General features: G+C 40.1%; 1 protein-coding gene across 4 annotated transcripts in view; it reads right to left on the bottom strand.

Annotated features, from left to right (window-relative positions):
- Nucleotides 1-14,513, bottom strand: part of ZNF570 (zinc finger protein 570) — a 37,616-nt gene extending 23,103 nt beyond the window's left edge. For 2 of the 4 annotated variants that reach the window (XM_027044750.2, XM_053210231.1), the window contains exons 1-3: nt 14,376-14,513; nt 12,656-12,716; nt 5,219-5,302 (exon numbers count right to left, since the gene is read on the bottom strand). In XM_027044750.2, the coding sequence (XP_026900551.1) occupies nt 5,219-5,302; nt 12,656-12,658 (87 nt within the window). In that variant the 5' untranslated portion in view covers nt 12,659-12,716; nt 14,376-14,513. Of the gene's footprint in view, nt 1-5,218; nt 5,303-6,023; nt 6,233-12,655; nt 12,717-14,375 lie in introns of those variants that run through there. The other 2 variants (XM_053210232.1, XM_053210233.1) reach the window with 2 other exon arrangements.
- Nucleotides 14,514-14,587: the final 74 nt, after the last annotated feature.

Raw genomic sequence — 14,587 nt, forward strand, 5'->3', positions numbered from 1 at the left:
ACATATCAGATAAAGGGTTAGTACCCAAAATCTATAAAGAACTTATCAAACTCAACATCCAAAAAACAAATAATCCAGTGAAGAAATGGGCAGAAGACATGAATAGGCACTTCTCCAAAGAAGACATCCAGATGGCCAACCAACACATGAAAAAATGCTCAACATCACTCATCATCAGGGAAATACAGAACAAAACCACAATGGGATACCACCTCACACCTGTCAGAATGGCTAACATTAACAACTCAGGCAACAACAGATCTTGGCGAGGATGTGGAGAAAGAGGATCTCTTTTGCATTGCTGGTGGGAATGCAAGCTGGTGCAGCCACTCTGGAAAACAGTATGGAGGTTCCTCAAAAAATTAAAAATAGAACTACCCTACAATTGCTCTACTAGGTATTTATCCAAGGGATACAGGTATGCTGTTTCAAAGGGGCACATGCACCCCAATGTTTATAGTAGCACTAACGACAATAGCCAAAATATGGAAAGAGGCCAAATGTTCATTGATGGATGAATGGATAAAGATGTGGTATATATATACAATGGAGTATTACTCGGCAATCAAAAAGAATGAAATCTTGCCATTTGCAACTATGTGGATGGGACTAGAGGGTATTATGCTAAGTGAAATTAGACAGTCAGAGAAAGACAAATATCATATGACTTCACTCATATAAAGACTTTAAGATACAAAACAGATGAACATAATGGAAGGGAAGCAAAAATTATATAAAAACAGGGAGGGGGACAAAACATAAGAGACTCTTAAATATGGAGAACAAACAGAGGGTTATTGGAGGGGTTGTGGGAGGGGGGATGGATTAAATGGGTCAGGGGCATTAAGGAATCTACTCCTGAAATCACTGTTGCACTATATGCTAACTAATTTGGATATAAATTAAAAAAATAAAATTAAAGAAAAATTTTAATTCAAATACTTTAATCCAGAGTACTTAAAATTTTGTGCAAAGAAATGGGTGTTCTGCTTATAATACTGGTTCTACCTACAGGGCCTGGGCAAAGTTCTTAAAAACTTGGGCTATGCTGTGATTAAGCTGGATTCTGGATTTCTAGATGTCTATAATGTGACCACCTGCTGATGAAAACTAACATATGTGTTTGTGTGCATGTATGCATACATTTATATATAGGTAACTATATATTACAAAATTAAAAGAGGGGAATCTGTCAAGGCAAGAAAATATTTATTGGGCATTTGATAAAATTTTGTCATAGTTAAACTGTCTCTACAGAATAAAAATTATTGAAGTATTTTACAACACTCAATAAGTTTTTTCTTATTTAATTATATGAAGTAGATTGTGAGTTTCTTCATCTCTGCTCTACCAACAATAACATCCCTCATATGTTACATATATGCTTCCAAAAACATTTTCCTTAACCTTATATAAATATATATAATAAATGTATAACTATTTTTAATATATGACATACATGTTTTCAAGGATTCTGTTTTTTATTATTTTTTTATTTTGGAGAGAGGTGGGAGAGAGAGGGAGGGAGGGAGGTGGGGAGAGGGAGAGAGAGAGAGAGAGGGAGAGAAACTTAAGCAGGCTCCACAGTCAGCGTGGAGCCCAACACAGCTCGATCCCACAACCCTGGGATCATGACCTGAGCCGAAATTAATAGATGCTCAACCAACTGAGATACCCAGGAGGTACCCCTCAATGATTCTTTTGATGAAATTTAATGAAAATAATGACAATGTCAATATAATGAGCTTAAAGTATTACTTTCAAATATTTGACCTCTAACAAATGATCTCTTAAAATATTTGACCTCTATATATACAATGGAATATTATTCAGCCATAAAATGGAATGAAATCTTGCCATTTGCAGCAACATGATTGATCTAGAGAGTATAATACTAAGCAAAATAAGCCAGTCAGAGAAAGACAAATACCATATGATTTCACTCATATGTGAAATTTAAGAAACAAAGCAAATGAACAAAGGGAAAAAGACAAACCAGAAAACATTTTATTTTATTTTGTTTTATTTTAATCCAAGTTAGTTAACATATAGTATAATAATGATTTCAGGAGTAAAATTCAGTGATTTATCACCTACATATAACACTCAGTGCTCATCCCAACAAATGCCTTCCTTAATGCCCATCACCCATTTAGCCTGTCCCTCCACCCAACACCCCTCCAGCAACCCTCAGTTTGTTCTCTGTATTTAAGAGTCTCTTAAGGAAAAACAGATTCTTAAATATAGAAAACAAAAAGATGGTTACCAGGGGAAAGGTGTGGGAGGTAGGTGAAATAGATGAAGGGGATTAGGAGTGCACTTGTCTTGATGAGCACTGAGTAATGTGCGGAACTGTTGGATCACTATATTGTACACCTGAAACTAAGCACTGGAAGTTAACTACACTGCAATTTAAAAAAATAAATAAATGAAAATAAATAAATTTAACCTCTAACCAAATACGTGTGGTTTCAAAATCCATTCATAATTATAATCAAGCCAGTATGAAGAAAGTCAACAGTTCCCTTCACCTTTTTGCCTTCATAGAAACATGGCTCCCACCTGAGAGGACCTACTACTTCCCCTGAAGCCCTGTCATGTGGTGACTGTTTTATCTCCCACACTCCTTGTACCACAGCACCCGGAGACCTCTTTGCTCCTTAAATTTGTTTCTAGACCATTACCCCTCCCACCTACCTAAAAGCCACCTAGTTTTAAACATTCATGAAATCAGACTCTATCATCCCTGTTTTAGTTACCTACCAATTCCTGGTAGATACCAATAGTCTGTCATTCCTTTAACACCTCAGCACCTGACTCACTGTCACTCTCTCCAGCACTACTCCTATCATATATAATCTTTGGTCATTTCAATATCTATATAAATAATCCTCCCAACATCCAGGGCTCTCAGCTGTGTCGCTTCTCTCCTCCAGTAGTCTTGTCTTCCACACTTGTATAGTCATTCACTTCTATTGCCATGCCCCAGACTTTGTCATTACCAATAAGTAGCAAACCCTCCATAATCTCAACTTTCCTACTCTGACTTCTTCCTCCTATATTCCAACTTTTGCCCTCTAGTACCCCAATTAGGAAAATTCTCTGACCCCACTAGAACCTACAAATCACGTTCTACTTACCGCATTTTCAATGTTTCTCAACCCCACATTCCCTTCACTTCCTACCACAACCATTTGTTATGGATATACCGTCAGTTTCCCTGCCCTTAGTCACCTGGTTAAACCACAGCCATCTCTCAGAATACTCTACTTCTGTACCCTGAACAGCTGAACTTTGCTGGAGAAAGTCACACCAATCATGCTATCTGGTCTCACTTTAAATTCATGACACTAACATCAAGTGGACCAAAATGCTACCTATATGATACATTTCTCTAGTCCATTCATTTCCCACTCTCCTAAATGACCATTACATATGTGTTCCTCTCTCCTCAAGTCTTCAATATCTCCTTCCTCATCCTTACTAGTGATCTTGCTGTTTCACTAGAAAAACCGAAAGCCATTCAAAGAGAATTTCCAGAAATTCCTACAACATCTACACATATTTCTGCATCTGTCCTACATACTCTAACTTGCTCCTATTACTACTCTATATGAACAGCCACTCTCCTAATAAAGGCCAACCCTTCCACTTGTCCACTAGACCTCAGCTCCTCTCACCTACTCAAGCAGTGTTCCATCACTCCCTCTTTGCTTCTCTTCATCTTCAAATTTCCCTTTCTACTGAATCTTGAACATCAGCATACAGATATAAACCCATCTTAAAAAAACCTTGTTGTTGGGGCACCTGGGTGGCTCAATTGGTTGAGTAACCAACTCTTGGTTTTAGCTCAGGTCGTGATCCCATGGTCATGGGATAAAGCCCACACTGCACTCCATGCTGAACATGAAGTCCATTTGGGATTCTCTCTCTCCTCTCTCTTAACCCCTCCCCAACTCACTTGCACATGTACACTCTCTCTCTCTCAAATAAACATTAAAAATTACAGTTCAAATTAAAAACCTTGTTGACCAGTTTATCCTTCAGATACCACCCATCTCTCTTACATCCTTACAGCTAAATTATTTGAAAGAGTTGTCTATATTTTCCATTATTTCTATTCCTGCAAGAATCACATAATGGAACATGTGTAACAGAATCACTTTGACTGCTTTGTTGAGAATAGACTAAAAGAAGGGTGGAAGCAGACAGAAAAGTTAGAAGACTATAGCAGTAATCTAGGTAGGAGATGACAGTTCAGACCAGAATGGAAGCAGCAGTGGTAGTAAAAGTCGTCAACCTCTGGATACATTTTGAACATAGAACAAACAGAACTTCACGATTGGAAGACTTTTAAGTTGAGCATCTGAGATAAGGAAGTATGTGAGAGTTTCCTAATTGGTTTCCCTGTTTCTATCCTTGTTCCATTCGGTTAATTCTCAATAGTAGCCAGAATGATTTTATTAAATGAGTTAGATATGTCACTTCTATGCCCGCAAACTTACAGTGGCTTGTTTCACCAAGTTTGAGACGTTTGAGTTTGACATATCTACTATATAACCAAGTGAAGATACTAAGTCTAGTTGGTTGGATATAGAAGTCTGGATTTCAGGAGAGAGGACTGGGCTGTATATAATTTGGTGGTTGTCAGCATATAGATGGCATTTAAAGCCATAAAACAGACTGAGATCTCCAAAGGAGTGAGTGTAGATAGAGAAAAGAAGATAGAGGACCAAAGACTAAGACCTTTTGCTTAATAGGTGCTTAATAAAAAAATGTTGAGTGAATGAATGTTTGGACAGAGACTAATGAAGAAGTTGGTCTGTATCTTGGGGAACAGCATTCCAGGCAGAGGAAACAGCAAGTGCCAAGGTCATGAGTTAAGAACGTACTCAGCAAAAAAAAAAAAAAAAAAAAAAAGAATGTACTCCGTTCACTACAAGGAAGCTAGCTAGTGTGGCTAGAACTGAGTAGGTGAGTTGCAGAGTGACAAAATGAGGTCAGAAGGATAGTCAGGGACCAGATTATGTATGGTCTTGCAGGCCAAGGCAAGGACTTCAGCATGTATCCTGAATGAGGTGGGAATCAACTGCTGGAGAGTTTAATAAGTGACATGAGATTAGTTACCCAGTAAAGTGTCAGCATAAGCAAAGTTAATGTCTGCTTTGACATCTGAAGAGCAGGAAAATCATTCAGGAAATAGAAAACACCAACTCACCTGGTACATGGCTTTAAGAAGTCCAACAGCCATTCTTTCCTCTTCTTGGCTCTTCTCTTGGGAAATGGCAGTGTCCTTGGATGACTGAGATGGGGAAAAGAACAAGAAAAGGTAGCGTTTCCCTATAGCATCCGGAATCACCAGCCTAGAATTTTTCGGCTTCTCTTTCCTCTGTTACACCCTTCCTTCCAATAGAAAGAAAGCATACTGGAGACCTAGAAATTTGTTTGCATACAAGTTAACCCATGCCTAAATCACTTCCTTATTATTTTAACAGATTTTCTCGATTTTTACAAATAAAGACTCTGAGGAATGTAATCATTTACATAAAGGCACACAACTAATGACTAACTGTACCAAGATCAAATAAAGGTCTTCTTGACTCCACACTCTCTCTCCTCTCCAATAGACCAGTGGTTCTGAAACTTGGTGGCACACCGGCATCACCTGGCTGGCTTCATAGTCTGAATCAGTCCCCCCACATACTCATTCTTAAAAACTATAGCGCCAACCACCGTCTGCTGACACAGAACAGTCAGCGGCCACGACCGTCACGCTCTCCCAAAGCTTGAAGTCTCAAACAGTAGAGTATCGCAACCGACGTTCACACTCACAACCCAGTCACAAAGAGGCCGAGGGTACTGGAACGAACGAGGGACACAATACCCTCCACCCCCCCCCCCCCACAGTCTCACTCTGTAGCATCAACTATCGACTCACTCGCACCCACAGTCACAGATACGACGTGCACAGGCACATCGGATGACAGTCTCACACTGTATGACAACCAACCACGATCTCGCACCTAGAGTCACGCCGAGGGCCCGGAAACCGACGACCGGGTGACCCACAAGCCATTCCTCAGCCCATTCCCTACCTGCAGGAGTAACTGCGGGAAGATCCCGTCTCCGCCCTGAATGCTCAGGCAATCTCTACCCCGGCCCACCTCCTGCCCTAAGAGTCTGATGGAACCCACCCCCGCGGGCCCGGAAAGAAGCTACTGGGCCTCCGGAGGACACAAAGGGGCCGCCGGCCCAGTAATCGCAGGGGCCACTGGGAAATGTAGTCCGGACCAGAAAAAGCGGCGCTGCAGAGTCCGACTACACTGGCGCGTCTCCGCTGGGGGATTCGTAACACCGCCCCTCTGCCCTGGGTCCTCCCACGCTGACTTCTTCCTGGCCCTACAGTGGGAGCCCAGATCTCACTTCGGAGCCTGGGTCCGCCACGGGAACGGGGTAGAGTGTCAACTAGATGGCCTACGATTGAAGTGCGCAGACACAAGTGCTCCGTCCACCTCTCTTAGCAACCAGGCGCAGAACTTAGAGTCGCGGAGCAGCCGCAGGGGGTGCGGTTCGGGAGCGCGCGCCCACACAAAAGGAGTGAGGGGCGAGCACCTACAGTTGTGCTGGGGTACCCGAAAAAGTGTGTGGGACAGGGAGGGCAGGGAGTAGAGTGCGCAGGTCCCGACTTCCCTAGAGCGTTTCAGCTTCGGAAATGGTTACCTCGAAGATCGGAGGGAAGGGGTCGGGGTATAAAGTGTCACCCTTGCATACCGTTCTTGTATTTGTGATTTGGTGATGATGGGTGTGAATGTGTCCTCCCTTCCTAAAATGGCTCTTCTACCGGGTGTCTTCCAAGTTCTCTTATTCTGTCCATTCAGATACAGATGTCACATCTCCAAAAATGCCTTCCCTGATCACACCACTCTGACCACTTTAATCTGACTCTATACTCCCTTAGAATGGTGTTTAAATTTGAACAAGTTCTGTAACCTGGCTAATTTTGTGAGTGGTGCCACGACCCTCTGATTCTGTCATTGTGTGTCCGTGTAAAACCCTAGGTGTTGGGGCGGGCATGCTGTTTTTCTGTGACCATGTGTGAGATTGTGTTGTGTGTGAGAATGTGCTAGAATAGAAAGGGACTGCCTGGTGTAAAGTGGAGTAGAAGTGTGATATAATAGTGTGTATGGACAGATCCTGAGGATTATACTAGTGGATGTGGATGGTGTGTGGAATTTTTCCTTGTGGTATCAAATTAGAAAGCACCTAGTGGGTGCCAGATGCTCTTGGAGGTGCTGGGATAGACATAAACAAAATAAACTTTTAAAAATAGCAAATAGAGGGGCTCCTGGGTGGCTCAGTCAGTTGAGCATCTGACTTTGGCTCAGGTCATGATCTCATGGGTGTGGGTTCAAGCCCAGCATCAGGCTCTGTGCTGACAGCTTGCTCAGAGCCCGAAGCCTGCTTCAGATTCTGTGTCTCCTTCTCTCTCTGCCCCAACCCTGCTCATGCTCTGTCTCTGTCTCTAAAACATAAATGTAAAAAAAATATATTAATACAAAAATAAAGATAAAAATAGCAAATAGAAAGTGAGTAGAAGGGTAACCTCAAGAGGCTTAATACATGTGTAATTTTGTTTTAATGTTTACTTATTTTGATAGAGAGGGCAGGGAGGGGCAGAGAGAGAGGGAGAGAGAGAGAGAATCCCAAGCAGACTCCATGCTACCAGTGCAGAACCATGAAACCATGAGCCCCTAACTGTGAAACCAAGAACCGTGAAACCATGACCTGAGCTGAAACCAAGAGTTGGATGCTTAACTGAGTTACCCATGGGTCCCTACATGTATAATTGAGTAACAAATAGAAATCTGGATCCAGGGACGCCTGGGTGGTTCAGTTGGTTAAGCATCCGACTTTGGCTCAGGTCATGATCTCACGGTTTATGAGTTCAAGCCCCGCATCGGGCTCTCTGCTGCCAGCGTCGAGCCTGCCTCGGGTCCTCTGTCCCCCTCTCTTTCTGCCCTTCCCCCACTTGTACTCACTCGCTCTCAAAAATAAATAAACATTTAAAAACAAAAATCTGGGGGCACCTGGATGGCTCAGTTGGTTAAGCATCAGACTTTGGCTCAGGTCATGATCTTGCAGCTCAGGGGTTCGAGCCCCACCTTAGGCTCTGTGCTGATACCTGGGAGTCTGGATCCTGCTTCGGATTCTGTCTGTCTCTCTCTGTGTCCCTCTCCCGCTCACACTCTGTCTCTCTCTCAAAAATAAATGCACATTTAAAAAAAATTTTTTTAAATAAATAAAAATCTGGATCTACACAAGGAATGAAGAGCATCAGAGATAATAACTACTGGGTAAATATGTAAGACTTTTTTTTATATTATTTAAATCTTGTCCAAAGATAAATTATTGTTTAAACAAAAATATAAACAATGTAGTTTAGGATGTGAATGTAAATCATATGACAACAATTGCACAAAGACCAAGAGAAATAAATGGAAATAAACTATTGGAAGTTTCCTCCGTTCTGTGTGAAGTAATATCACTTGAACAAACACTATAAGTGAAAGATGTATACTCTAAGTCCTATAGCAACTACTAAACTAATAAAACAAAAAGTTATAGCTAATAATCCAACAAGGGAGATAGAATGGAATCATAAATTATCATAAATCACTCAATCCAAAAGAACTCAGATAGAGAAAGGAACAAAAAACAGATGGGAAACAAATTGCAAGATGGAAGGTTTGTATCAATAATCAGATTAAATATAATTTATCTGAAAATCCAATTAAGAGGCAACAGAGTATCATAGGGGATAAAAAAGCAAGACTCAACCATATACTGCCTATGAGAAACTGAATTTAACTCCACCAACAGGTTAAAGGTACAAGGATGGAAAAAGATACACCATGCTAATGCTGTGTAGAGAAAGCTGGAATGACCTTGGATTTGGCAATGGATTCTTAGATGCGACACCAAAAGCACAAGCAACCAAAGAAAAAAAGAGATATATCAGACTTCACCAAAATGAAAAACAGGGGTGCCTGGGTGGCTCAGTGAGTTAAACGTCCAACTCTTGATTTGGGCTCAGGTCATGATCTCACAGTTTGTGGGTTGGAGCCCCGTGTCTGGCTCTGTGCTGACAGCTCAGAGCCTGTGTCTCCCTCTCACTCTCTGCCCTTCTTCCACTTGCGCTCTTTGTCTCTCAAAAATGAATAAATATTAAAAAAAAATTTAAAGAAAAAAGTTTGGCAATTCTTCAAAAGCTTAGCATAGTTTACCATATGACCCAGCAATTCCACTCCCAAAGGCAGTGACAGCAAGAACTTGAACAGATACTTGTATTCTAATGTTCATTATAGCATTATTCAAAATAGCCACTAGGTGGAAACAACCCATGTCCATCAACAGATAAATTGACGAACAAAATGTAGTATATATATGCAATGGAATGTTATTCAGCCATAAAAAGGAATAAAGTTCTGATAATATGGTACTACATGGATGAATCTTGAAAAAATTATGCAAAGTGAACTGAACCTACACAAAGGACAAATATTGTATTCTGCTTATATGAAATATTTGGATTAGACAAATTCATAGAGAAAGAAAATAAGAGGTTACCAGGGGATGTGGGGAGGGAGGAATTGAGAGTTGATTGCCTAGTGTGTTTAGTGACTACAGAGCCTTCATTTAAGTTGATAACAATTTTGGGGGCGCCTGGGTGGCTTAGTCAGTTAAGTGGCTGGCTTCGGCTCAGGTCATGATCTCATGGTCCGTGAGTTGGAGCCCCACATCGGGCTCTGTGCTGATAGCTCGGAGCCTGCAGCCTGGAGCCTGGAGCCTGCTTCTGTTTCTGTGTCTCCCTCTGTCTTCCCCTCCCCCATTCACGCTCTGTCTCTCTCTGCCTTTCAAAAATGAATGTTAAAAAAAAAAAATAAGTTGATAACAATTTTGGAAATAGATAGTATTGGTGATTGTACAACACTGTGAATATACTTAATGCCACTGAATTGTACACATAAGAAAAATTCTTAAAATGACAAATTTTGTGTTATACATTTTATGGTCATATAAAAATTTAATAATGTAACATACCACAAATGGAAGTGTATACTTTAAATGGGTGGATTGTATGACATGTGAGTTATATCTCAATAAAGCTATTAAAAAAAAGAAAACTGGAGTAGGTGTATTGATATCTACAAAGAAGATTTCAGAGCAAACAATAGGGATAAAGTTAATTTCATAATAATACAGTGGTCAGCTCATCAAGAGGAAATAACAATTGTAAATGTTTAATACACCTAACAATAGTTTCAAAATACATGAAACAACAACTGATAAAACTAAGAAAGAGAAAATCCACAGTGGTAAGTCAGAGATTCCAATACCATTCTCAGTGAATAAGCTAAAACACAGAAGATTTGGAAAACACTGTCATTGAGCTAATTGATATTTACAGAGCAAAACCAAAAATAGCAAAAAAAGTACTCATTTTTTTCAAGTGTACCTGGAGCATTTACAAAGGTAGAACATATACTGGACCAGAAAACAAGCCTCTTTCCACAATGAAACTGAATTAGAAATCAGTAACTGAAAAATATGTGGGTAATTCTCTAATATTTGGAAACATATACATTAAAATATTTTTAATGTTTATTTTTGAGAGCATGCAAGCAGGGGGGGGGGCAGAGAGAGGGGGGAAAGAAGAACCAAAGCAGGCTCTGTACTGACTGGCAGCAGACAGCCCCATGTGGGGCTCAAACTCAAGAGCCACAAGATCATGACCTGAGCCAAAGTCAGAATTCAGACGCTTAACCAACTGAGCCACCAAGGCACCCCAGAAACATATACATTTCAAAATAACCCATGGGTTGAAGAAGAAATCAAAAAGGAAATTAGAAAGTATTTTGAACCAAAAGAAAATGAAAACTATATAAAAATCATGGAAGACCACTGAAGCAGTATTCAGGGAGAAATTTATAGAAACAAATAGTATATTACCAAAGAAGAAATCAAAGTCTCAAATCAATGACTTTTCCATTTTGACATACTAGAAAAAGAAGAGCAAATAAAACACAATGTAAGTAAAACAAAGGAAATGATGAAGATCAGAGCAGAAATTAGTGAAATAGAAAACTGACAAATAAATCAATGGAACCAAAAAGTGGTTCTTTGAGATTAATAAATATGATAAAACTAGCCAGACTGATGAGGAAGTAAAGGGAAATAACATAAACTACCCATATCAGGAATGAGAGAAGTGACATCTCTACAGATTCTACAAATATTAAAAGGAAAACCAAGTATATCATACCAACCTTAATCCAGTAAACACAGAGCCTGCTTCAGGTCCCTGGTCCCCTTGTCTCTCTGCCCCTCCCCTGCTCTCTCTCTCTCTCTCAAGAAAATAAATAAGTATTAAAAAAAAAAACAACCCTCCCTGCCAGTTTCCTTTCCTTCCTCTTGCAAACCATTTGCAGACTTTCTTGGGAAGCCTGTCCTGCTTTTCCTAGGAAGCTTCATTATGTGAGTAATAAAACTTTTCATACCCTCTTGGTGTGTGTATGGCATCAAGAGTCTCAACACCCCACCCAAATTTTGTGGGTGGTACCTGCATACTGGAAAATAAATGGGTGTCACAATTCACAACAGATAGGAAAAGGTACCAATGTCTTTTTTCACAGGTGACATAATCATTTAATGTAGAAAATCCAATGGAACCTCCAAAATTCTAGTAGAAACACTAAGCGACGTTAGCAAATTAATAGGCTCCAAGATCAAGGTACAAAAATCAATTGTGTTTTTATATGAAATACAAGGTACAATCAGAAATTGGCAAGGAACAGTTGGAAAGTGAAATTTTTTAAAATTCCATTTAAAATAGTATCAAAAACTGAAATACTTAGGGGTAAGTCTGACAAAAGATTTCATTACTTTTATGTCAAAAACTACAAAATATTGCTGAGAGACATGAATGAAGATCTAAATAAATGGAGATATATACTATGTTCATGGGTCATGCGATTCACCATTTGAAAGATGGCACTTCTCCCCTGATTGATCTGTATTTTCAACACAATCTCAATCAAAATCCCAGATAGTTTTTTTTTTTTCATTTGTGCTTTTGGTATACATTGACAAATTCCTTCTAAAATCCTTCCTACGTGTTTACCCAAAAGAAATGAAAATTTATGTTCACACAAAAAACTGTACATGAATGTGTACAGCAGCTTTAGTTATAACAGCCAAAAGTTGGAAACAACTCATGTTCTTCAGTGAGTGATTGACTAAACGTGTGGTATATCCACATGGACTACCACTCGGTAATAAAAATGAATGACTTACACATGTAAAAACATTTAGGAATCTCCAGGGAATTATGCTGCATGAAAAAGCCAATGCCTAAATTACACATTATATCATTCCATTTATATAATATTCTTGAAAGGTAAAATTACAGAGATGGGAGAACAGATTAGGGTTGTGGGGCCTTAAACAGGGGGCTGTGGGCAGGAAGGAAGTGGGTGTGGCTACAAAAGAACACATGAACCATCTTTGTGATGATGTAAATATTCTAAGCCTTCACTGTATCAATGTAAATATCCAGGTTGTGACACTATATATAATTTTGGAAGATGTTACTTACCATTGGAGGAAACTGGATAAAGGGCACACAGGATCTTTGAATTATGCAAATCTAGAATTATCTCAAAATAAAAAATTAATATTAAAAGCTAGGCCAAAAAAGAAAATATATTCTAAGGTGGTAGACCAAAATCCAACTACATTAAATGTAATTCACTAAATATGTCAAATTAAAGATTAAGACTGTCATTATTGATCTTAAAATAATGCTGTTTAATAACAGACATGCTTTAAAAATAAAACAGGTTAAAAACAAAAGGATAGAGATAAACCATGCACTAACCAAAAGAAGGATGGTGAAACTATAGTAATATCAAAATAGACCAAGAATTTTTAAAAAAGCCATTATTATAAAGAGTAAACTCCAACAGGACTGATCCAACAGGAAATTATTACAATTCAAACAACTCAAAATGTATACCATCCAATAAGAGAGCTTCAAAATATATAAGGCAAAGTTAACAGAAATAAAAGGAGATCTAGACAAATCTCCAAGTATAAAAAATCAGGAAGCTGGATGGACATAGAACACCCAATTGTGTTCTTTTATCATCTCTTAACAAAATGATAAGCAAAAATAATTCTTACAGCAGACAGGAAAAAATTTACTATTGGTAAAGACAAAATACAAACAAAACTCATTTGGAGGGCACGTTCCTTTTATGTAGTGTTTGGAGTTTCTTGTCCCTTCCCAGACGAATTCACACTCTCTGAAACAGCGCCCGATATCATCTAGTGAAAGGAAGACATCCTAGAGGGACCATAGTCCTACGGGCTTTATATAGCTTCATGGTAAGCTTATGAGTCAGTAGCCTCTCTGATAATCTCCAACAACTACAAGTTCCCGATATTTAGCATGCTGTAGTCTGCAGCATTTTGTTCTCATTGCCAGCCTATCATAGCAGAAAAGCATTGGGCTAGTGTTTTCAGAGGCATTTTCTCCATTTTAGTGTCTTCTGCAAAATTACTGCAGAGTCTTCAACTTTCATTGTCAATGGTTTTTTATTTCTTCTCAAGTCAGAGCCTGACCCATATGAAATGCTGAACAAAAAGGAAAAATCTTTAGGGCAGTAGTGGAGTAACAGAATAAAAAAGCATGGGTGTTTCGGTTACATGGATTCACAAACGTTTAAAATTCCTCCCATTTAATATCTTGGTGACTGTGGTTTATAAACGGAACCTTGTAAGTTTCAATATTGTAACAGGCTCGAGTCCGAAAAGCAGAAACACACAAAGAATTGACAAAAGCACACAGTATCTGAAAAAACTGCAGGGTCAGAATCAAACGGTCACAAGAACATACAACGCCACCATTGTCAAACAAATGGTCGCAAATTCTCACGACCCTCAGTCACTGGACCTGAGAGTCTCTGGACTCCATAGACGCCCTACCACCAGTTCCACGGCCCAAATCTGCCACACACGGTGACACAACACCACTCCCCTCTTCTGCCTGCCAGGAACTTGAGGGTCAAGCTGGTCCATCTCGTCCCGCCACGGGCCCCTGACTTTTCCCAGTCTTCACCCTGCTGAAGTCCGTGTGGGGCCCGGACAAGACGGAACTAAACCCACTGAGCGGAGCTTCCTTCTCGTATTAGGCACCGTAACACCGGGAAACCGGCGACCCAGCCAACCGTAAGAAGGTAGGCGCTTTGCGCAGAAAATAGACTTGGCCGTGAAGGCCTCTGGGAAATGTAGTCCTCGGCCGAAAAGTTGCTAACCTTTTCAGATTCTTTTCAACACCAAGTTGCACTTCCAGGCTCCTAGAGGAGTGCCGGGCTCAAGTGAAGCAGCTGCAGCAAAACTGCTGAGCCTCCAGGGCAGATCTTGGCGCCCTTAAACGCAGCGGTACGCTAATTACCGCTACTCGCCAACAAGAAAGCCGGCCCGCCCCCACCCCCGTGAGCCGCGGGGGCCTCTGGGAAGTGTTGTC

This window comes from Acinonyx jubatus, chromosome E2, assembly GCF_027475565.1.
Source record: "Acinonyx jubatus isolate Ajub_Pintada_27869175 chromosome E2, VMU_Ajub_asm_v1.0, whole genome shotgun sequence".
NCBI classification, from domain to species: domain Eukaryota; kingdom Metazoa; phylum Chordata; class Mammalia; order Carnivora; family Felidae; genus Acinonyx; species Acinonyx jubatus.